Genomic DNA, 25,364 nt, shown 5'->3' with positions numbered 1-25,364 from the left:
TTTCTTTGCTATCATTTATCTCTTTTCTTCTCTAAAAGTGCCAAGGGTTATAGTAATTTTAGGGTTTGCTACCTTTTGTTAAAGAAGTGATATTTTCCTATGGAAACAGAAAGTACTTAGCAAACACTTGGCTGATTGGGAAGTTGAGGCCTCACAATTCAAAGAACAGGGCAGGCTTAGCACATGCATACGAGGGGACTCCTGTGCCTGTCCACACAGGAGGTAAGGGATAATCAGGGGCTTTGAAGAAGTCACTGCCAAATAGGTCCTGAAAGAACTTTACCATTTAAGATCTGACAAGCCACACAGCAGCACAGGTGGAGAGCTCACTTCCTCAGTTCTCTTCTGAAATATCTGCCCAGTTTAGATGGTTTGACAGGAATAGAAACCACAAGATGAGAAAATTCTATCTGGGATTATAAATGTCAAATATTTCTCATCTACATCACCCTCTCTTCCTTCCCCCTCAATCATTGGTCATGATACTATCTCTCACTGTTTCTAATAAAATTGAAATGGCCAATAAAGAGTGAAAAGTACTGGCTTATGCTGTGGACATGATATGAATTACATAACTGTCTTCTTATTCATGGAGTAGATGATTAATTCATTCTTCTATTAATATGTGAGCACCTATAAGTACCAGATTCTATTTTAATTACTGCAGATACATTAGTAAACACAATAGACAAAAATTCTTGCCTTCACTGAGTTTACAGTCTAGTATAGAGATAATTAAATATTATAAAAATGTTAACTATTAATATATCATACATATAACATATAAATTCTATTAATGTAAAAAAAGAAGGATGGGGAAGAGTAAACTTACATTAGAGCCTCTTCCAAATTTTAGATCAGACACTCATCTGGTGGCCTGAGCTTAGACTGGTCATTCCCTGGAAACTCTTGTCTTTAATACTATACCACTTGTAAGCACTTTCCTCTCTGAATCTAGCCCCACTAGCCTGGTCTGATGTAAATTTTCTTTTCTTTTTTATTTTGTTTCATTTTTGTTTTTGAGATAGGGTCCTGCTCTGTTACTCAGGCTGGAGTACGGTAGCACAATCACAGCTCACTGAAGCCTCAGCCTGGGCTTAAGTGATCCTCCCATCTCAGGCTCCCAAGTAGCTGGGACTACAGGGCATTCCACCATGCCCAGCTAATTCTTTTGTAAAGACAGATTTTTGTCTTGTTGTGTTGCCCAGCCTGGTCTCAAATTCCTGGCCTCAAGTGATCCTCTCACCTCGACCTCCCAAAGTGCTGAGATTACAGGAATAAGCCACCACATCTGGCTGAATTTTCAGAACAACTTCCAAGTTTATGTCAGAAAAACACATAAACATTTATTTTTTTCCACTTAAAATCTGAGGTCCTGTTTCATCCCAGGCGCAGAGAAGACACTTTTTCTAGAGTAAGCAAATGGGCTGAAGAAATAGGATTAGTGGTAGAATAGCTTGCCTTTGAATTGAGAAAATAATCTAGATGAGTCAATTTCATACTTACTTGGTTGGTGCAAAAGTAATTGGGGTTATTGCCATTAAAAAGTAATTACTTTTGCCGTTAATTATTTTTTTTGCCAGACTTAATATATTTTAAACATGCTAATTAGAGGGAAACAGACTAATTAGTTTACTTCCCCACCTATCTGGTAGGAAGTTACTCACAAATGGTCTTACTGAACCCCATGATAATTCTACCATGAGACCTGGCCACTGGATCCTCTCTGTGATCTGAAATGTACATATCATGTTTTCTTTGTCTATGGATTACAAAGAAGTTAGCCTACTTTAAAATGATTCAAGAAATTCCAGTGCAGGAGCTAATTAACAAATGGAAAATGTTTCTAACCCACAGAAAAGAATGGTATAAAATAAAATGTTTCTCTTTATCAAATAAGAGGCTCTATCACTATGCAGGTGAGCAATTTAGTGAAAGGATAGACATGACCAGTTGTTGGGAGTGTGGGGCAACCTGCTAAACACGCAGGGAAGGGTCTTGTTTTCTTTAATAACTTAAGTGACAGGATGAAAAACCTCTCTTCAAACTTGCTGTAAACATCAAATTGGATTGGATGACTGGCTACTTGAGAAACAGAATTAAACATCAAAAGAGTGAGTCTATCCTAAAAAAAGGAGGATAGTAAAAGGATGAAGTTGAATTAGGAAGCATACAAAATAATTCTTACAGGATATAAAACCACACTCAACTACAGCTAGAAGGGACAGGAACTGGCTTTATCAAAAGCATGCTCAAGAAAGATCATGGTGCCCTTCTGGACCACAAACTGCATGTATTGGTAATGCAGTGCTGCTTTTTAAATAAGGAGCCTATAACTAGACGCTAAAGAGCAATATATGGAATGAAGGTGGTCAGGCTGCGTTACACACCAGTGGGAGGGCTTCTGACCACAGTGTGCTCACTTCTGTAACTCACAGCAGAAAGTTCAGAAAATGATTAAAGGTGAGGGGAACAAGCCTTGTAAGAGGTGATGACTAGGTTTACTTAGCCTTGAAAGGAGCAACCAAGGAAATTCCTCTGATATATTTACCATCCTATTTTTTAAGAACTAAGTCTCTCCCTCACTAGACTATTTCAGTATGTCTCCAACATCTCACAAGGTAGGCTTTCCGTAACATTTTGGGACACACTTATACTAATATCATATTCACAATTTATCTGAAATTCAAATTTAACTCCCTGCCCTGTATTCTTAGTTGCTAAATCTGTTAGCTCTATTCAAAGGTTAACTAGTAACCATTTAATAACTATTAAGCTAACTGTTATAATATACTAGGTATTATTGTAAATGCAGAAGATAGAGAAACTTTTAAAAGCCAGGTAGATGATACAACAGAGGCCTTAGTTAATTTGAAGAAATGGGGACAGGAGCAGGATTTTGGTAGAAGGTAGAATCCAAGTTGAACAAGGGGGTTACAAGGGGATTGGGTGCGGCGGTATCTAGAGAGACTTTGAGATGACAAAACACAGCTATCGATCTTTCCTATTCTGAGGGCCTCTAGGCTTTAGCTATTGGCAGTCTGGCAGGTGCTCACAACTCCTGAGATAGACTAGGTGGTTGGACACGAATCTCAGTACCAACAAAAAGATCAGAGACGATATGTTTATGCGGAGCTGTTCTAATTTTCCTATACTCTGTTCCAGTAAGTGCTATGTAGTAGATACTTAGAATCTATCTGATGAACGAATACATGAAGCGTAGGTGGTGAGACAGAAAAGCAATGAAACTGACTTGTATCCCTCATTTGGAGAACATCATGACATTCTAGTTGCACCTGACAGATACACAGGGTAAATTACATTCATAGCTAGTATGTGTTAAGAATGAATTTGCCAGGAAAACCCCTATGTGATATAGAGGTTGGAAGGAGAGCTCTCTGGGCTGGGAATGGAGAAGAGGAGCTTCAGGGACTGAAACCACTGGAACTCAGCCTCTCCCAAACTCACATCTAACTTGAAATTCTATGAATTTTCCAAATGGTCAGGGGCCTTCAGAGAAAGTATTTCCTTCATTAGTGGACAGATTATGACAGACTATCAACTATGGCAATAAAAACAACTTTTATTGTTAAACAGAGTAATCAAAATGGGTATTAATTAAAAACATATAAATGTTATAAATTCTCTGGCTGCATCAATAATTTGCAATGAAACTAAGGCTCTTCTCTAAGTCTCCAAGAGAGCTTGAAGTAGAATACATTAGGCTTACTTTTTCTGAGTGTCTGAAAGAACAGACAAGTCTTTGGCAATATATACCATGCAAGAAGGGAAGGCTTTAATAAAGACCCAGTTTTTAAATTTTTAAAAATTTATTATATTTTGCTTTAAGTTCTGGGATACATGTGCAGAATGTGCCAGTTTGTCACATAGGTATACACGTGCCATGGGTGGTTTGCTGCACCTGTCAACCCCGACATCTACTTAAGTCCTGCATGCATTAGGTATTTGTCCTAATGCTCTCCCTCCCCTTGCTCTTCACCCCGCTACATGCCCCAGTGTGGGATGTTCCCCTCCCTGTGTCCATATGTTTTCACTGTTCAACTCCCACTTATGAGTGAGAACATGTGGTGTTTGGCTTTCTGTTCCTGTGTTAGTTTGCTAAGAATGAGGGCTTCCAGCTTCATCAATGTACCTGCAAAGGACACGAACGCATACTTTCTTTATGGCTGCATGGTATTCCATGGTGTATATGTGTCACATTTTCTTTATCCAGTCTATCATTGATGGGTACTTGGGTTGGGTCCAAGTCTTTGCTATTGTAAATAGTGCTGCAATAAACATATGTGTGCGTGTGTCTTTATAGCAGAATGATTTATAATCCTTCAGGTGGACGTTCTGCACATGTATCCCAGAACTTAAAGTAAAAAGCAATAAATTTTTAAAAATTCCAAACCCAGTAATGGAATTGCTGGGGAAAAAACAGTTTTATAATTTGCCCACTCCTGTGAGAAACCATTTCCTTTGAGTAAAACCCAATAGTCAGGTGGAATCACAGTTGAAGTTCACTCTTGAAGTCATTGTTTTCTATCACAGTGATGGGCAAAAGACACAGATTCGGAAATGCTCACTGAGCCCTGACTATGTGCCCAGGAGGATGCTGGGAGCCTCCTTTCAAAAGACTCACAAGGTTGGCTACAAAGAGGTACCAGGCACCTTTTGTCCAAGAGGGCCATGAAGATACTCTGCATCTAGGCATCCTCAGAGCCAGAGCTATTTTCACGGGGTCTAAACACTGCAGTCTGACTCAGCTGTTGTCCCTTCCACACCTTTTTCAGCCCTGTCATTTGACCTGCCCTTCACCAGCCCTTCTATTCCTGCCTCAAAATCTCATTGGAACAAGCGAGTGCCAGGGGCAAGCAGGGTGGAAGGAGAGCTGAGTGGTGGGCTCTTCGGTGTGTTTGTAGCAGTTTGTGGCTTTCAGGGCACACCTTAATCCACTAGAAACAGTATGGGCATTTTGAGTGGGGTTTAGGGGTGAACCCTGGATGGATGTAGGATGCGCGCACTAACATTTATTGAAGATTTAGTATGCTTGAGGGACTCTTCCAAGCACTTTACAAAAAGTAACTCTTTCATCAGCACAGCAACTATATGGTAGGTAACATCTTAATCCCCATTCCATAAACTATGAAACTGAGGCACGAGAGGGGTTTAGGAACCTAGCCAGATCACATAGTTTCTTGTCTTAGTTTTCTCTTCGGCAAAGCAGAGGAAGCATCTGCCTAAAAGGTTTGGGGGAGAGGCAAATAAGTCAAAAAACGTGAAGCACCTGGCCTGGAGAATGCCACCCAGTGGTCACTGATGACAGGTATGCTCTCTGAGACTAACTACTGATGTGGTTTCATGTGATTGCCATGGATGAGGGCCATGGTTGCTAATATTGCAAAAGAACACAGAATACAAAGGTTAATTTATTTTTGGCTTTGGACTGCAATTTTCAATAGGCAGACTCCAACCTATGAACACGATGTCCTCAATAGTTCCCTTTACAAATCAGCTGCTCAGAAACAGAAATATACTTTTCCCAAGAAACAATACTGTAAGTGGTTAGCTCATTAAAACCCATTTAATCTAAAAGAGAGCAGAACTTTCATGTTAATATTATTAGCTTATGTTCTTGGAACATTTACTCATTTAACAAACTTCTACAATGTACCAAGTACTGTCTCAGGAGCTGAAAAGACAGAATTATTGAAAGCATGTCGCTTGCCTCAAGGAGCTTATGATTCAGTGAAGAAAATGAGCACTTGCTCAGTAATTCTAGTGGAGGGTGACAGAGGTGTGTTTGGGACATTGTAGGAGGACAGGGGTGAATGTCTGGGGTCTGGATTCTTGATAAGTTGATAGAAACAAGAAAGGGGCCCTTGCTGGCAGGAACAGGAATGAGGGTAAGAGAGAGCCATTGTTCTAAGAGATGGCTAATCAAGAACAACCCACTTGCACAACATCCTGTTCCTAAATACCTCATTCTACACGTAGCCCCAGCAGCACAAACCCATCTGCAGTGGCCTTTCCAGCGTGACCCTATAAACTCCCTTCCATCCCCTGCATCTTGGCAGACTGCCTTCTCTCTGCTGTACTGCCCATTGCACTCTTGCAACGTACCTTTCTTAGTTTCTCTAATAAATCTGCCTTTCTTTACCCACGACTGTCTTGGTAAATTCTTTTACCACCCGTGATGTAGCCCTAGCTAGTTGCACCCATGACATGGGGGTGATAAAGGGGCCAGAAATGGGTAATGAAGTACCGGAAGAAAAGAAAATAAATTTCCTTTGTTTGAGTTCAGAGCTAGCCCCCATATTTCATTTTTTTATACCTGTACCCCGCTTGCTGAGCTCTGGTGCTTTCCCAATCTCCCATTTTTTTTTTTTCTTACAGAAAAAAAAATGCACTCGAATACGCAGGGTTATTAACTCACATGCCTTTACATGACACACCAACCCATCCCTGCAAACACACAAGCACACACACCACAGAGTGTAAATGTGGCTTTGACTTGGAGCACTGAGCAATTTTTGGGGCACATGTTAATCCACTAGAAACAGTATGGGCATTTTGAGTGGGGTTTAGGAGCGAACCCTGGATGGAGGTGGGATGCACGCACTAACATTTATTGAGGAGTTAGTATGCTTGAGGCACTCTTCTAAGCACTTTGCAAAATGTAACTCATCAGCACAGCAACTATATGGTAGGTAAGTCTTAATCCCCATTCCATAAATTATGAAGCCAAGGCCCAGACACCCACTATTGTCCTACATGATTCACACCCACAAAATCAAAAGCCCTGTTCTTTCCATCTAAGGCATCGCATCTAGGTGTGAAAAGGAAGATAATTTGAAAACGATGTCTTACTGATGTGTGATTAAACAATCATTCAACTTCCCCAAAATTGTTTTTGATTTGTATATAAATTTTTAAACTAGAAGTTTAAATACATAAAAACATGCCAAATAAATAAATAAATAAAATGTAGTGGTCATGAAGACCAGTTGGCCCAGTTTACACATTGCCTTGGGAACTATTTTCTTTAAGTGATTCCTACCTCTTTACTGAACCACTAATTTGTCAGTTGCTGTAGGGATAATATGATTCTTTTTATGTTTATAAAGTAGCCCGCATGGAGGTGCCGGCACTGCTGAGTGGAAGGGCAGAAGTGGGGTGGCTGCTTCTCTAGTACATCTGTAACCTGGGGGGACTCATCCTGGAACATGGGTGTACTGGATACACACATGTTGGATAACAGGATTTCAGGGCATTTCTGACTGCAAGTTGAAGTTGCATTATAAAGACTTTCTTCCAAAGGAGCAGGAAAGCTGCTGTGCTTCCCAACACCAAACTCCTTTATGCCCCATTCCAAGGCTCTGCTACCACAGCTGCCTAGCAGAAATACCCCGTACTACTGCATCAACTGTGCAGCTCACAGAGTCCCAGCATGACAATTACGTGATTGTGTTAAAAGCCCCCTTTTGATTACCTGGATTTGAGAGGTGAGATTGTAATTCCAATTCAAGGGGAGATTCAGAAATGTTGGGGCAAGGTAACAAGGTGAGGCAGTCAAGAGAGAATAAGTCCTGACAACTTTGATGACTGGAGAAAGAAATAATTCTTGCTCCACATAGAGCAGGTCCTGAATGAATGAATGGCTGAATGGTACAGGCATTTTTCAAATTAATCTCATGATGTGAGGTCTTAGTGTTCATTGATTTTTTCCTGTGTGGGTGTTGATCGTTCTCATGCACTTTGCATGGTGAATCCTGCCTGCCCTTGACTGCAGGTATTCTGAGGACCGATACATTTAGGACCATGCCAGATCCTATGCTTACAGATGCTCACCGTATCCTGAAAAATGCACTTTTGGTTGTCAGACCACAGGGGTATTTAAGAAATACAGGGTATTTAAGAAATCAAGCTCTTCTGTTCACACTGTTTGGACTCCAAATTGTCCCAAATTATGTCAGACAGGGGTGACCTTCTCTATCAGGGCCCAAGTTGCACCAGGTAATGGTGCTCTGGGAGCACTCTCTCTGGTGCTGAGAACTGGCATTGACTTTGACTCTGCCTCCATCTCCACTTGAGGCCTTCTCAGCCTTTTTTGCATCAGTGTCAGAGGGTTAAAGCAACTCCTCTAGCAGCAGCCTCTCTTCATTAGCAACCTGGAATCATCGCTGTGCGGAAGGCTGCATTGTTCTTCAGTATTTGAATACAATTTGCATAAAGAAGCAGGTGAGAGTGCCTCTTGCCTGTTCAGGCCCCCTGATTGGCAGAGAGAAAGGGATTTATAGGTAATTGGCCACAATTAATTTGATGCGCTTTTATAAGGATAAAAAGAAAAGCTTTCGAAAATTGCTCAGTGCTCCAAGTCAAAACCACATTTACACTCTGTGGTGTGTGTGCTTGTGTGTTTGCAGGGATGGGTGGGTGTGTCATGTAAAGGCATATGAGTTAATAACCGTGTGTATTCAAGCACATTTTTTTTTTTTCTGTAAGCAAAAAAAAGGCTCACTCCTCAGAGGTTCCTGAACTCCAGAGGTCCTCAGCTGCAGAAGCCTTCATAACACAATGCTGTTAGCCATCTTGTTCAATTTGTATTTGAGGTCACTAGGAGACATCATTAGAAATCACTGTATTCTTTCTTCAGTACCAGATAACACCCAGCTCAACATCTCTTTTGTACCTAGTCCAAAAAAGGTGGAGTTCCAGCTGTCTCAGGGTCTGTTGGCAATCAGTTCTTGCAAGAAACACAGCTGGCTAATACTTTACTCAGAACACTCTGTGGTGCTAGTGATAAGCTAGAAGATGTGTGGAGAAGTTTCACAGAATTAAGTATTTAGGAAATTTAGCATTAAGGTGGTTTATAGCCTTAAGCTACTCATGGTCTCCTTGTCACAAGTACTTCAGAAACTAAATACTCCTCTTGCTCTCTTTCCCTTCTGAAATGAGGATGGAGGGATGAAGTGGGGTGTCCTTCCCTCCTCTCCATTTCTTCCCTCTCTGCTTTTGCTTTTCCCATAAAGGGAAGGTTGCTGAGAGTGGGATCTTTTCCTTTGTAGTTGCATTAACAAAACACACTGGTTACTGCCTAGCAGAGAGAAAACATGGCACTCAATACTATTTGATGTCTCTTTGATTCATTCATCCAGTCAACTCTCATCGCACAAGTGGCTCTTAAATGTGCAAGGGGCTGTATGTGCACACGTGAAGAAAGCAGAAACTTTGTTGGAAATACTTCTGGTTAGAATGAACAAGGTCCCTGCAAGCTTCCTTTGCACTCACAGCTGGATAGTGAGTGGTTTCTCACTGGAGCCCCATAATCACTCCTTTGAGAATCCAAGAAGCCAGGCCAGAGAAGGTCCCCAGAAGAGGGGCTTTACTGGATTCTATTGCCTCAGGCCAAACCCCTAGAAGCATGCCCCACTTTCCTATGTCCACACAAAGAAGACACAGGGCTCTGGTAGTATAGTATTATAGGGATAGTTGCAGGCTGTGGGGTCAGCTCTCTGGATCGAATCCTGGAACCCTCACTTCTTAGTTGTGTGGCAAATTTGCTTAAATTTGCTTAGGCAAATTTGCTTAAATCCTTAGATGACTCTCATCATCTATAAAATGATGTTAATAATGGTGACCTCAAAGGGTGTGCATAAAGATTAAAAGCAGTGAGGCAGGAGAATGGGGTCTGGAGGAAGGGAACTTAAGGCCAACTCCTGCTGTATGAAGGAAAAACTCAAAGGTGTGGGGACAGGGAAGGTAAGGCCAATTTGCCCTGACTTCCCAAAGCTGGATCAAAAGGAAAACACCTGGGCCTGGGGGCAGGGAACCTAAGGCCAATTAACGTAAACTTGCTAAAGCTATGTCTCCCACTCCCCCTCCCCGTAGCAAAGGATCAAAGGCAATTCTCCCTACCAACCTCCTCCTTCCATCAAGTCTCAGATGGAAAGGGAGAGTGCCTTGGATTGGCTGTGGGACAAGCAGGGACCATCCCTTTATCTGCAAAAGGCACTGATTCACCTCAGCCTTTAATTAGCCACAGACCAAATCCTTCATCCAGATAAGGGGGTGCCAATAGGAACCTGGGGTACTTAAGTCTCAGAAAACTTGGTAACCAGGCCCTTTAGCCGCCGCTTGCTTGGCCCACTCCAACCCTGCGGAGTGCTTGCTTGCTTTAATAAATTCCTGTATTTTTAGTAGAGACGGGGTTTCACCTTGTTGACCAGGATGGTCTCGATCTCTCGACCTCGTGATCCACCCGCCTCAGCCTCCCAAAGTGCTGGGATTACAGGCTTGAGACAAAAATTAGCTGGGCATGGTTGTGCGTGCCTGTAATCCCAGCTACTCAGGAGGCTGAGGCAGGAGAATTGCCTGAACCCAGGAGGCGGAGGTTGCGGTGAGCCGAGATCGCGCCATTGCACTCCAGCCTGGGTAACAAGAGCGAAACTCCATCTCAAAAAATAAAAATAAATAAAAAATAAATTTCTGCTTTCACTACTTCGTTCCAGTCTTTCATTACTCGGCTACTTTGTGCACTTTGTTCAATTCTTTGTTCAAAATACCAAGGACCTGGACAACTTGTAATCAAGACCCTCCACTGCTAACGGTAGCACCATACATGAAGAGTTTAATAATAGTGCTGGTACATAATATATGTACATTACATAGTTCAATAGTAAAGGCAGAGAGAAAGAGGCAGGTTTGGCCCCAGGAATCTCAGTGGCTATCAACTAGCCAAGAAATAAAACTCAAAGTGACGCCAGCTCTTACAGATCCTGCATTCATTCTAGTTGTTCTTCTCCCACTCCAGTGGGGTGGAAAAGGTGGTGGTGGCAGGGAAAGGAGGAGCTGCAGAGGCAGGAAAGCACTTTCTTGGCTGGCACCACAGTGGTCTGGCATTGCCACTCCCTAGGCATGGCAGACGCCCTCCTTGCCAGACAAATTCTGGGTTCCCCAGAGACACTCTCAGGGAGAACACTGGACCAACCTCAACGCAGCTGGTCACTCCCATGAGTCCCCCCAGCTTCTCCATTGGACGGCAGCCCTCTTGACTCTTTCTGTTGCAGTTTTCTTATCTTACGAAGAAAACCCTTTGGGCAGGAAGCCTTGAAAAACACCTCCTGTGACCTCAGCCCAGACCGACTCCCTCCGACTCCGTCCTTCCCACATGGCCTCATCAGGTCTTGAGAAACAGATCTGGCCATTGGGGGGACTATGCTCCACATACCAGGAACCAGCTCTCACCAAGACCTGTCACCTTCGGCCTTCTCAGGTATGGGTCAAACACCAGCCCTTCTCCATTCTAACTGCAGGAGGTGTACCTCAAGCTCTCTAGATAATCCCCTGAAAGCAGCTTCAGTAGCTAAAAGTAAAGAAAAAAGAATGCCACAGCCCTCCAACAGCTACCCCACACCCTCCACCACCCCAAAGTACTTTGCTCTCACAATCCTTTTCCTACTTTTGATTTCCTGGCTACCTCCTTGGCAGAGTAGTGCTGCACAGGTGGGAGCTTTTGGCACATGTACCTTTATTTCCAGCCGATTGGACAACAAGGTTCTCCCAAGTAATTTTGATATGAACACACTGTTCTGCCCCACCCCTTCCCTGGCAGTACTCCTCCCTGTGCACTCCTAAACAGAAATAACTTCTCACACTGACTAGCCATGTACTTTTTAAAGTGAGGACCTGAGACCTTGAGCCTTCTCCTCCTGACTGTTCCTTCTGGAGTGACAGCTGACAATCCAAGCTGCTCCGCACTAAGGGAGTTCGCTTGCCTGCTCATTTTCTTCTCCACACTCTGGCCACTCTCAGGATCATTTTGGCCTGAAGCCAATGCCCCTGATGCTCTCGATCAAAGCCATCACCTGAATGGCACTGGAGTTAAACAGCAGAGAAAGCATCCGAGACTATAATGTTTTCAGAGTGCCAGCCACTTGGTTTTTAAATGGCTCCCTGTGACCCATGCTGGAAAGGAAATCCTGATGTGGAATTGAAAATTTAACGGTTGGGCTTCCCTAGCCTCAGGGAGTCTCATGCCCCTGTCAGCCCTAGCATATGCCCAGCTAGGCAGAAAGGTTCCAAAAACATAACTGCACACCTTTCCCACTCTTGCCACCATTACAGCTGGGAGCAGCAAGGCTGAAACACAGAAGCCCAGAGCAGCCCTGGCCACAATTTTCATTGTGAATATAATTCTGATATCTTTAAAACCTGACTTCTTCTAGGCTTGATGCCTTTGGGGCCACGTATAAATTTCCATGCTGCATTAATTTGTCTCAAAGGACTTGAACTTAGTTGTTCGGAAGTGAAACATTAATTCTTAATGGATTCTCAACCCACGATTTAGTGAACTGACAAATATTAGCCTCCCCATACCAAAATACTGATAATTTTTTTGTTTTTAATCAGAAAATAATGTTAGGGAACTCTCCTATTCTTCTTTGACGTAAATAAACTTTGGAATAAAAAAAACTGCCTTCAACAGTTAGCTAAATAGCATAGCTCTCTTAAAGAATCAGAGACTTGGCTATAAGTGGGTTTGAAATTTGGTGGGAATCCTCAGAGCCACTTGCTCTTCCTGATGTGGGAGAGTCAGCCTGACTGGGAGAGGCTCCATAGGGAAGCCACAGACAAAGTCAATGGCGCTAACAGTTCAAGCGAGCACTCGCCAGCTTCTCCCACATCCAGAATACTGTAATCTTAAAGGACAACGTTCCATGCTATGTGCTTTGATTTTTGTTAACTGAAATTGTTTGTTGCCTATTTTTGGCTTTAATTTTGGGCCTAGTTCAATTCAATACAGGTGGACAAACTGAATTCACACTCATGCTAGTTTGCACAGTTGCATTAAAAAAATTGTAGTTCCAGGAAGCCTCTGGTCCTCTAATATCTTGCATAAGGATACCTTCCTAAGAAGGGTAATACAGAGCAGATCTAGGGCAGGGTAGGCCTCTGGTTCTCCTTCTCTCCCTCCCTCCCTCCCTCCCTCCCTTCCTCCTTCCCTCCCTCCCTTTCTTCCTTCCTTCTTTCCCATCTCATACTCTCTCCATTTGTTTCCCTCCTTCTCCTTCATTTCATTTTTGTGTTTCACAAAAACATCTGTGAAACACAAAAAGATGAGTCTACTAATATCAGCAGAATGAGATAAAGCCACATTCTTTACCCAGGTAAGAAAGACAAACTTTCTGATATCCATTTAGTAAATCTTCTATGCACACGGGAAACCTGTGTTCCTTGTGAAGCTTTGTGAATGCTAAGTTACTATTTACCCAGTTATCTTGGTATCTTTATGTAGTCCTGGAAGGGTAGATGAATGGAGGGGTGTGTGTGTGTGTGTGTGTGTGTGTGTGTGTGTGTGTGTGTATGGTGTGTGTGTGTGCCTGTGTGTCTGTGCATTCCTATGTAACAAGGAGGATATGATCATCTACAAGAAGAGAGAGGACACCTGTTTGCTTTTGATGAGAAAAGAGTTCCCTGTGCCTGATGAACAAAGTCTCTTCCCATTCTGTTATTTAAACAGCACAATCTAGAATATGAGAAGAGTGCATTAGTGTTTTTCTGCACAAAGGAATTGTGAAAATGATGCATCTTACGGAAACATGCCCTCAATTCCCTTTGATAAGGAGATCACTACTAAAAAGTCTAGTAGAAGGTAGTGGGGAAGTGTGCACGTAAGCCGTCTAGTAGGTATTGTAAGAAACTAACATTAATCAGGCTCAAGGACACAGCAAAAGGGAGCAGCACACAATGACACTCAGGTTTCTTCACTGTCTCCCTAAAATTAACCAGCAAGAAGACTCTGCCTATAAAGCATGTCTCTGCAAAGCTTCAGTGCAAACTGGATCCATTCTTCTAGGCAAAGGAGAGGGGAACAGAATCTGATCCCACTGTAAGAAATACTCACTTTGAAAGGATGGGGCTGAGTGACTGACAACGCAGATTGGGACAAAGAGGAGAAGCACTGAAGCCTAAAGGACGCAATGAGCTCAAAGTGCAGATTGCAGAAGTCATGAAGGCCTTGTATTAGGTCCCTGTGGCAGCCATAAAAAGTAGCCACAAACAAATTTATTCTTATGTAGTTCTGAAGGACAGAAGTTCCAACGAAGGTGTTAGCTGGGCTGTGCTTCTTCCAGGGGTTCTAGGGGAGAATCCATATTGTGCCTCTTTCGGCTTCTGGTAGCTCCGTGTTCCTGTGGCTGCATTGCTCCAGTGTCTGCTTCCATCTTCACATGGTTTTCTCATCTGTGTGTTTTCTCCCCTTCTGTGTCAAATCTCTCTCTGCCTTTTTCTTATAAGAACAATCGTCTTAGGATTTAGTGTCTACTTGGTTACTCCAGGATGATCCCATCTTGAGATCTTTAACTTAATTATATTTGCAAAGATCTTTTTTTTTTTTTTTTTTTCCAAACAAGGTCAATGTTCTTAGGTTCTAGGGGCTATATCTTTGAGAAGACACAATTCAACCCACCACAGGACCCAAGAAGGTAGCAGAGCTTAGAGGTGAGGAATGTGGTGTCAGAAGTCATGGGAAGGCAAGAAGCAGGTGGTCATTCAAGGGGAAGAGGGCAGTGAAGGGGACCACAAAAGAGGAAGGAGTAAAAGGCAACTGTGAAGCCCTGCTAGGAACCCAGTCATCAACTGTGGGTCATCTGCCTCCACGACTTGGAGGCTGACCACTACTAAGCCACTAGATGTTGAACTGAAGTTATGGATCTCTTGTCTCAGTCGAGATGGATTCAGGAATTCGGGCTTGGGGTTGCCTGTGTTGGGGGACATAGTAGACCTATTCTTGAATAAAGCCAGAGAAGAATTGGAGGTAGCTAATGCTGATGGAAAGACCTGGGGCTAGCCAAGCCCCAGGGGTCTATTTTGGACCCATTCGGAGGGAGGTTGCTCTGGCAGGAATGAAAGAGGCTTAGCACTTGGGACAGCAGTCCATGGAAGGGTCAGACTGGCTCTGCCAATAAAGAGAACAAATGGCAGGTGTCCTTTCCCCATTCATGTGCATCCTGTATCCCACACACTCCCAGGATTTGAGAGTTTTACATTTTCCAGACCTGCTCTTGATCAGTGGCTCCAAGAGGACTAGTCGCCTGACAGGCCCAGAGACTCGCATGCATGAATCATACCCTTACATTTTGCTCAGCTACCTGGAGGTCCAACCCAGGCCCTCACCGCTAGCTCCCCGGCTAGTCAGTCATGACTGCCACTTTCTCAGTTAAGCTATTTTTAGCCCAGTATTCCATGGTCTGAGCGAGATGGTCTGGGCCAGGACCAGGGTGTGACAGATCGGGCTTGAGGTTGGCTGTCTCCTGCTGGCCTCCCGCCTAAAGTTAATAGGGCAGGAAAATAAATGTGTGCAGTGGAAAGCATGGCCCCATTTCCTCACACATGCTCAACAACCACCCAACACTTCAGAGTAGTTGAGTTAGTATGCTTATCACCAGACTGAGTTTGCTCCTGAATGCATATTTATTTATTTGCCTGCATGTTGATTTAAGTGATACTTTTCCTATACCCCAAAAGAATACGAAGTGACTTTCAGACCCTTATGGGACTTCTTGGAAACATAGAATACTCGTTATTTAGAAAGTCATGGGGTCCTCATTTAGGTGTTAGGTAGCCATCTTGATTCTATCTCCAGTGTTGCAGGCAAAGACAGCTACTCTCATTAAGCAGATGAGTACCTTTTTGACATTTTAAACTTAATAAAGTTAATAAAGCTCCTCTAGTTCCTTGAGGAAAAGAGCTGCAAAATAGATTTCAGGCATGTGTCACAATGGTGCTAAGAATGTGTGAAAGCATTGCAGCCAGATACCCTCGAGAGCCCAATGGTCAAACGGCAACCTTCTGTGACCTCAGCAGCCTCCACCTCCCTGTGGGCTTCCTTCAATCTGACTCCAGACCCCACTGACCCCATAACTGTCCCACTCACTCCTGCTGCCACCGTTCTCCACCATCCAACAATGGCTTAAAGCTAAGGGTCACTCTATGCACAGGCTAAAGTCAATTGGAGGGCCATTAGCCTGCCCAAGTACTGGAAATCACCATTATTCTCTATTTAAAATAATGTCTCTAAAAGGCTTATTAAATAAAGTGCAAATGTTGGAATGCTACCTAATTATTATGGCTCAATTAATTAGATGGCTACATTTTAGTAGAGGAAAAAGATCTAACTTGTTAGGCTTTGATAAAGTAGATGGGAAGGTAGGAAGAAAAGTGAATAACTGGAAAAAGCATCAAAAAGCATCAGGGTCTAAAAGAGTGGCAGGGGTTCAGGGGCCACAGGGAGACGGGAACACCATAAGAGCAAATTACTTAACCTCTCCCAGCTTCAGTTTCCTCATCTACAGATAAAGATATTATTAGCACCATTACATAAGATAATCTATGTAATGTACTTGACATAATGCCTGGCTTGTAAGAGCTGAAAAAAATCTTAGCTGGGTTGTTATTGTTGAAGTTGTATTAATAATAACATCAATGATAATCATTAGTAGTAGCGGTAGTGTTATTGTGCCCTGAGAAGGGTTGGGTTAAGTGGAATCAAGTTATTACATTAAAGGATAGGGAATTCAATAAGAAAGTGGGGGCAGGGGTGTCAATACCAATCCTTACCTATGTCACAACTTTGCCTGAGATTAGCTACAAGGGAAACACCCTGCCAGAATGATTTTAGAGCCAAATACACAGGGACTCAAATTTTGGCTCTGTCACTTGATAATGTATGAATTTTGGGAAGTTACTAGTTTTTCCGAGTCTTCGGTTTCCCTATTTGTAAAATGAGAATAATCATACCTGTATGAAGGTTATCCAATCAGCATACACAGAGCATACATAATGTACCCAGTACCCAGCGAATATGTTCCCCGTCCCCCTCCCCCCAGCCAAGCTCTTTCTCCTTCATACTATGGTTGGCAGACTGCAAAATGAGAAATCCATATGGATAGGTGAGAAATATGAGAATGCACTGTGGGCTCTTTGTTAAGAGAAGAAAGATGTCACTAGCTCCCTTACACCCTCCTCCCACTGGGGGAGCTGATGGAATGTACAGTCAGGCTGCTGAATGTTAGAACTTGCACCCATATTTAGGTACAGCATGTAGTGGAATAATTCCGAATTCACTGTAATGTGCTACCGCAAAATGGAAGCCTTCCAGTATAAAGGAGCACAAAAATAGGTTTTCATGGAAATTTAACTCTGGTTTTCTACCTTAACATAAATGAAATCTGAGTACATGTTTTTTTTCCTGCCAAAAAGCTGAAGATAATTTTTTTAAAAAGCTATAAATCGAATGGCTACAAATATCTTTCCATCATCACTCCAAGATATTTATCATTTGACCTGAGTTATATGTAAGATTTATCATCTATAATAGTCAAAACAAGTTTAGGAACCCTTCTCCATTTTAAATGTTACTTCCTTGATGAAAATCTAATCACATTGAAAAATAATCTTCAAAATCACCTCAATTCTTTTCTCAATACTATTGTTTGAATGTCTTTATTCTTTTCCTAAATTCACAGAATATACCTCCTCTCATGCATTACCATTCCCTGTCCCAAGAATTTGTTTTCTTTAGGTGTTTTGAAGTAAGACTAAAAGAATTTTAACATTTTAAGTATACTTTCAGAAAACTCTCTTTCTGATTTATATAACTGTCTCTGACACTGATATGCAGTCATTCGTTACTTAAATGTTTTCTATAATTATTTAAATTATGTTGACAGATTCTGGTAGGGTGCTTACACTTTACGTTTTGTCATCTGCAAAGTTATGAAATGTATCAGATAACCATTTCAAATTAAACAGCTATTAAGGGGCACTTGCTGACTTGTTGGCTTTCTTTGCCTGTGACGCCGGGTCCACTGTTTTTGCCAGGGGCTCTCAAGTAAATATAGCCTCTCTTCCTCTCTCCCCACAGACTTTTTTTTTTTGTCTTAATGATGACCAATTTATGGTCATTGACTTTGTGGAGTTCATGGTCAGATAGAGGAATATGTGGTCAGGTATAGGCCTTCAGATTATTTCAACAGACTGTGGAAGATACACGTTATAATAAAGATTTGAATAGTTGCCATTACAGAACACAGAATGACTCATTTCCCAAATGAGCTAGGGAAAGCTCCACAAATAAAGGGACCTCTAATCTAGGTTTTAAAGTTTCAGTAGGAGTTTGATGAGTGAAAAAGTGGGGGAAAAAAGCCTCCCAGGCAGATGCACAGATAGAGGTACAGTTGGGAAAGATGAAGAGTTGTGGATACGCAGGGCATCAGATACAGGAACCCAAGCATTGGCCAATGAGGCTGGAGAGCTGGTGTCACAGTGGACATTATTTGCAAAGGTCTTGAGAGTCTCCCCGCCTCCCCCCACCACACACCCCTATCTTAATTCTATAAAACAAACTGATGGGATCCAACTTTTTAGGACATAATCAACATGGTATGGAGGACAGACATGTGCATATCCTGTCTGCTTTAAGAAGCCCAGAAATGATACTTATTTTATGGAAAAGAAAACTGTCTTCCTCTATCTCAGTTATGCTTAGTTCAAACAGAAAAGCATTCAGTTGTTACTGCATGGCTCATGAGGGCAAGAGAAAGATAAATGCCATGTACCAAGTAATTTTCAAGACAACTGAAGGAAACATTTTGATACCCATGCAGATCCTCCACTTAACAGCTTAGACCCCCAAGAAGGTCTGTGACCCACCTCATCTCTGCCATATTGATGTGCAGTCAGATGATCTCAACCATACAGTGCTACATCCATGCATAGGACACCCCTGCCATGTCATGCACGGTGACATGGCCCTGCTATACTCTGTGTGGGTACACAGTCTACTACATCTCAGCCACAGGTCATGTGAAGACATGGCCTGTCATATCTCTGAGAAGTCTACACGTAGGGTATGGCCCATCAAGTTTCTGCAACATCCATGTCTTAGGGTGGTGCCTGAGTCCATTTTGTATTGCTATAGAGAAATACCTGAGACTAGGTAATTTATAAAGAAAAAAAGGTTCATTTGGCTCACGATTCTGATGTCTGAAAAAGTTCAAGTTTGGGCATCTGGTGACATCCTCAGGCTGCTTCCACTCATGGCGGAAGGGGCAGCGGAGCCAGCATGTGCAGAGATCACATGGCAAGAGAGGAAGCAAGAGAGAGGGGTGGTTTCAGGCTCTTTTTGACAATCAGCTTTTGGGGGAATTCTCATGGGAACTAACAGAGTGAGAACTCACTCAGTCCCACCCCTCCCAAGGAAGGCATTAATCTGTTCTTGAGAGATCCACCCAGTGACCCAAATACAGCCCATTAGGCCCCACCTTTAACACTGGGGTTCAAATATCAACATGAGATTTAAAGGGATCAGACATCCAAACAATAGGAGGTGGTCGTGGTCCACCTTACCTGAGCCACATCCAAGTACTGAGCCCTGAAGTTGTTCTCAGCCCCATTACTGTCCCAGTTACAGAAAGAGTCATCAAAAGGTGTTTGTGGTGGTGGCTTCAAATGGGGCTGAAAGGAGGTGTCTAACTCAAATTTGAGTTAGGATCATGATGAAAGATGTTGACAAAGGAATAATGAAAAAGAGGTTTAAAAACAGTTAAGTAATAAATAGATGAATATATAAATAAATGTATCATAAATCATGAGATGAGAGAGGTAAATAAAAGCTTCTAAATAAGAAATATAAAAGAGAATTTTTTTTTCAAATAAGGAAGAAAAAGCAAAAAAGAAGACAAATCAGAGAAAGTGATAACACGAAGGAGTAAACACAGTGATACACACACACACACACACACATTCATTTCCTCAAGATACTATTTATCTTCTCCACATGCTTTTGAATGTTCTTATAAGTAGAAACATAGGAGAAATCAGACTCTGACCCTGAAGAGAAAAGAGTATTTCCTCCTTTTCACTCTTCCTGGACCATTTGCTGAAGTGGGTAGGGTTTTAGGTTGGGCAAATCTAACCCATGTGCAAAGCACCATTTGTTCTGAAGATACACCTGTCTATATCTCATGGCTTCGTGCTGGGGGTGAGGGTGGGGGTAGAAAAATCACTACATTTCCTTAAGATTTATTTCTAAATCTTATAGGTGAAATGTGTTGTGAGCACAAGTCTCCAAAATTATTTTGGCTATAAGCTTAATGGGACACTCCATGAAAGTGGCTCCTATCACTAGCCCTGGTTACACAGTTTCAGGAGACAGATCTCCCATGAAAAATGTGATGGTTCAGGGAGACTGGAGAGTCCAACGTATTTAGAATGGGTTTTGTACATCCTCATCCAGTAATGATGGGAACCAGCAGACACTTCCTTTTCTCTCTCAATTGCACAGGCCTGCAAGAGCCCTGTGATCAGTAAGGGGGCAGCCCATTCATCAGCAGCATACAGGGGCAATCATCCAGTTAAACAGCAGTCACTTCTCTTCAAAACGCACTGTGAACGACCCTCCTGCCCAGCCCCAGGAACATATGAGTGTGCAGTGTGGGACACAGGGAGAGCCCACAGCCAACACCACTGGGAATAAAATGAGGCCATCACGCACCCGTCCCCTCAGTGTGGGTACACAGCGGCAGCCCTCTAACACCACCCCACACTGGCAGCCCTGTGCGGATAGGCCACCTATCCACATACAACAGGAGGTACCATGCACTCAGAAAGCCACTAGCACACTGAGCCCTTTATTTGCAGCCTAGGGCGTACCAGGGACAACCTTTCACACATCAGGAGGCCAATATAAAGTCCTATTATTTCAGCAGGGAAACTGACGTCTACTCCCATGTTCCAATACAAGGAAACATAAGAAAGGACTGTGAATTCTAAAAATGTAGAAGACAAGCAGGTACATGAGAACTTTGAGTATGGCTGAGAACAGGACTGAGGGGAAAATGGGAGATTTCAAATGGATCTCTTACCTTTTTGTCGCTCAGGCCAGAAACCTGGTCCACATACTCCTCTTGGATCATGAAGGCAGCTAAGTTGGCAGTGTAGCTGGCCAGGAAGATGACAGCAAAGAAGGCCCACACTGACACCATGATCTTGGAGGTGGTCCCCTTCGGGTTTTGCACAGGTACGGAGTTGTTAAACACCAGACCCCAGAGCAACCAAATAGCTTTGCCGATGGTGAAAGAGGGGCCACCAGGCTCTGGCATGACAAAAAGGCAAGAATAAAAGTCAAGCCAGCATGCCTGATTCTATTTAAACCTACAAATACATAGGGCCTGTGAGTCCCTGCTCAGAGCAGGAAACCCTTCCACTAAAACCAAGCCCTTTTACAGACAGCTTTTACATTTGAGAGTGTGCATCGCTCTTTTCCAGGGACCCTCAGGAGGGCTGCAGAGGGCTCCTTAGGCGAAAAACCAGAAACCTGGGCGGGGTTGGTGGTGTGTGGGGTCTTTCTCAAACTAACAATCACGACTTCTCTCTGGAGGAGCCATTACCCTGCCCCTATATACAGGACCCTCTCAAGATCACGTCAAAACTGAGTAACAAAGGTCAACTATGTCACTATGGCCACACTTGGGTCATTACTGTCATTTTTCCATATATTTTATATCTGTATCTACAAAGAATGCATTTTAACTTCCAAAAACATCAGTAAGAAGTGTGTAAGATTGTTTTCTACCATTCATAACCCCCCTCCAAGTCTGTTTACACTGACGCTGGATGGCATGGAATGCCCTTCTTCCTGATTTTCCTTTAGCTTCTAGCACTCAGTGCTTAATGTTTCAAAGACAACCCTGACCCCACTCCAGTGCCAACACTTCCCAGCTGGTTTCCTGCAGTAGAAGCTTGTGTGTAAAAGAGTATCAGGAAGGCCAAAGAGGAAGTCATAGAATCCCGGCCTGGTTACATGGATCTGAGGGCAGGAAGCTGGCTGCTTTTGACTTTGATTTCCTCCCCCACTAAGCTTTACGCAGACAGTGCTTGGCTTCTGCCCATATACGTATTGTGATCTCACTGCAATGTCTATTTGCTGGTAGTAAAATCTTGCCTGTTGTCTGAATCTCCAGGTAGCCCCTTCACTGCAGAAGTGAACATCTGCCTGCACAGTTTTACGATGTATCAGCACAGGTCTTATGATGTAATCTGTGATCCTGATAGCATCCGCTCAGCCAAATAAATCATCAGGGACGACGCATGTTGAACCCGATATCTAACTGTGCACACGCATCCGTGCGTGTGGACCTTATTTCATGCAACAGAGGTGTAACTAAAAAGTTGTTTCTAAATCAAAGTTTTGTAAAGTGTAAAATGCTCTAAGGAGACTTGATATTTAACGTGGCCCGAAGTTGAATTCCTCTGTGAAGACAAACATTCTTCAGCAAAGTGAGTAACTGTAAGCTCTCGCTCTGAGCTTTTTTGCAAATCTGGATTTTCACCTCTTTTGTGTTTTGTTTTCAGGGAGAGAAGCAGCACACACTGACTTCAGTTCTTGACGTTGCCAGCCTAAGTATATACTCATGTGATTCCCAGATGTTCTATTTCTTACTGGTGCCATACAGGCTGGGATATAGGCCACGGCTTCTGGATGAAGCACAAGTGGAAAGCCCCTGACTGTACATACAGTGGAGACACCCCAACTCCCACCCCAGAATACACAAACCAAATTAAAAGGTAAGTCTCCACTTGGCAATACTTCAGTAAAGTGGCGTTTCACAGCTGGGACTGTGAATCCAACAGAAGCATGAGGGAAGCGTTTATAAGATACTGCTGCTTGGAACCCTATCCCTAGAGATTCTTTATTAATTGGTATAGGGTGGGGCTAGTTATTTTATTTTAACAAGCAACCAAAATAGAGAAACACTGTTTTGAAGCATACAGTGTTAGATTCACCCAATCCTAGACTTAGTGAATCAGAAAAGGAGTTCTAGCACCTGTGTCTTTTAGAGGTACCACAGATTATACTTATGTGCAGCCAGGGTTAAGAATCTTTTCTCTTAGAGGTATAATTCTAGGATAGAGCTCACATTCTGGGATGGCGAAGACTCAGCAAAGGCAGAATATTTATTAATCCTGGGGTTCTCAGGAAGTATTACAGGAGTTATTTACAAGGATCCTATGATCCCCTTTAGATTCATGTGAGCTTTTAAAAACTGGCAATAAATGCCTCAAACACATGGGCAGCTCTCACATCTCTGGGTCTACCTACCCAGGAAATTGGACCATACCCAATAATAGCTATGAGTGAGAACTGGTCTTTCTATTTCATTTTATTTCGAACACCCAACTTTTATACTCTCCGGCAAGGGGGTTGAGGCAGGGGCATATGCTTTGAAGATCTGGTACCTCAGTCGTGATCCTTTGGCTCTGGGGAACTCTACCAGCCCCAACCACCTGCATATACCCTAGGGCAACCCATTTCTTCTTGTTTTTAACATGTGTATACAATCTGCCTTGTTAGTGGCATCTGTTCCAACAGACTGGCCACAGCCTAAGGTTATCAAAATAGTTGGCTGTGACATGTTTACGCTACCCATATCTACCAACAGTTTTTCTTCTCCTTTACTTGGGGGTGGAACTAGGCTTGGGGCCAGGCATAAAGCAGACTTATAGATTCAAACTAACATCGTAACTGGAGTATTTCTAAAGAGACACCAAGCTGGTGACCTAGAAATGGTCACCTGAGGGTTCCTTTTCAGAAATGGATAGGCTAGGGAAACTGCAGATAACAAACGATGAGTCCAGAGATTTGAAAATAAGGAAAAAAAAATGGAGAAGTGCAGCAGTCCCAGCTGGCCTTACCTCTGCCATCAGCGAGGCACCTGTTATAACCTACAGGGCTGAAGTACTCAAAGACAAAGACAGCCACGGCGGAGACGATGAGCAGCATCACAAACATCATCACCCATACGTCAGCGCTGAATGGCTCTGGGAAGAGAAAAAAGCAGGGCTCAGGGTTAAAACGGAGAGCAAACAAATTCAAATTAATTCACATATTTATTTCATATTTTAGGGGATGGGGAACAAACCACAGTGTGTTGTCTGCCTTCAGGAAGCCAGATTGTACCTGAGCCATTTCCTTAAAGGGAAAGGATTGTCTTCCTCCAAATATATGAAAAAGACAGCTTCATGCCCATGAGCCTTTTAGGTTGTGGAGGCAGTTTCTGCCATTATTGGACCAATATCTGGGTGTTTCAGTAAATGGTGCAATTGGAAGAAGTACTGGCTATGAAGTGAGTGAGCTCTACTGGACTGACTCAGTTTACATTCTTTTCTCTATGACCACACCATGTAGTGAGGGCCTGCAAATGCCTTCTCCAATGCTTCTGAGCTTTGCAGACAGTCATTCACAACAGTCCTAGCTACTATTTTAGATTTGAATTGGTTCAGGAATAAGTGTGTACCATAAATAGCCAGTCTCCTTTCCCCGTTGTATCACTTTTCTTAAACTTCCTAGCCTAGATTTACTTTTTCAGTCTACTTTGATGTGTTGTATGTTATCATCGTTGGGTAAGACATTATTGGGTATGAGAATATAAATCAATGTTACAGAATCCATCCATGTGAAATATCAGTATCTGCAACAGTGGGAATTTAACAAGTGACAAAGGAGCATGCCTCAGCTGTAACTCACAAACCAGCTACAGTCCATTTGCCATTACCAAGTGATAGGGTTGATAGGACAAGACTGGGTAAGGTAGCAAGAATATTCTACACATGCTTTCTTTAATATCTTTAATCATGTGTGTTGAATCCTTTCCAGCCAGCTAAATCTCTCTCTGGCTTTGAAGTGTCCAGAAACGAGATACTATATTCCAGAAGGCCTATAAAAAGGGACAATCACTATTCTGTCCCATGATACAATGCTCCCTCAATTGTGTCTCAAAATAGTTCTGGCCTTTTTAGCTGTCACAGCACATTGTAAACTCATAACTAAGTGAATTAACATGCTGTTTTCTCCATCTTCCAAATCATTAATAAAGATGAAGTTTAAAAAGGGGAAAAATTGGCTGAAAATTAGAAAATATATTTCTTACTCTGAAACCTACTTTATTATTGAACTCCCAAAGGAATTATAAAAGCCTGGTCACTTAATCAATTTTAAAAAGATCTTGATAAAGCCCCAGTGCTTAACACACCAACTGTGAAATGCAGAACCTTTCAATGGCAGCTGGAGATGCGAGGGTAAAAGGCACAATTCAAAGGCTCTCTACAGAGGAGCGAAGAAAACCTCCACACACTTGACTCTAATTGATTGCAATTCTACCCTGATTTCCTTTTGTCTAAGATTGGGAAATTACTGAGTAAAAACATTGCCTCTATGGTCTGTTCCTCACGTTAGGCCCAGGGAAACTTTCTATACACAAAATACATCATCTGTTTTGGTCTTTACAATTTAGAAAGTA

At 42.6% G+C, this 25,364-nt stretch overlaps 1 protein-coding gene across 3 annotated transcripts in view; it reads right to left on the bottom strand.

The window, feature by feature from the left end:
- GRIN2B (glutamate ionotropic receptor NMDA type subunit 2B) overlaps positions 1 to 25,364 on the bottom strand; it is a 439,543-nt gene that overhangs the window by 47,180 nt on the left and 366,999 nt on the right. For all 3 annotated transcript variants that reach the window (XM_074403265.1, XM_074403266.1, XM_003934543.4), the window contains 2 exons: positions 23,761 to 23,886; positions 20,931 to 21,160 (listed from right to left, as the gene is read on the bottom strand). In XM_074403265.1, coding sequence (XP_074259366.1) covers positions 20,931 to 21,160; positions 23,761 to 23,886 — 356 coding nt within the window. The remainder of the gene's footprint in view (positions 1 to 20,930; positions 21,161 to 23,760; positions 23,887 to 25,364) is intronic.

The sequence above is a fragment of the Saimiri boliviensis genome, chromosome 7 (assembly GCF_048565385.1).
Source record: "Saimiri boliviensis isolate mSaiBol1 chromosome 7, mSaiBol1.pri, whole genome shotgun sequence".
In the NCBI taxonomy this organism is placed as follows: domain Eukaryota; kingdom Metazoa; phylum Chordata; class Mammalia; order Primates; family Cebidae; genus Saimiri; species Saimiri boliviensis.
Note: the sequence above shows the minus strand (reverse complement) of the source record. Positions and strands in the feature narration are given on the sequence as shown.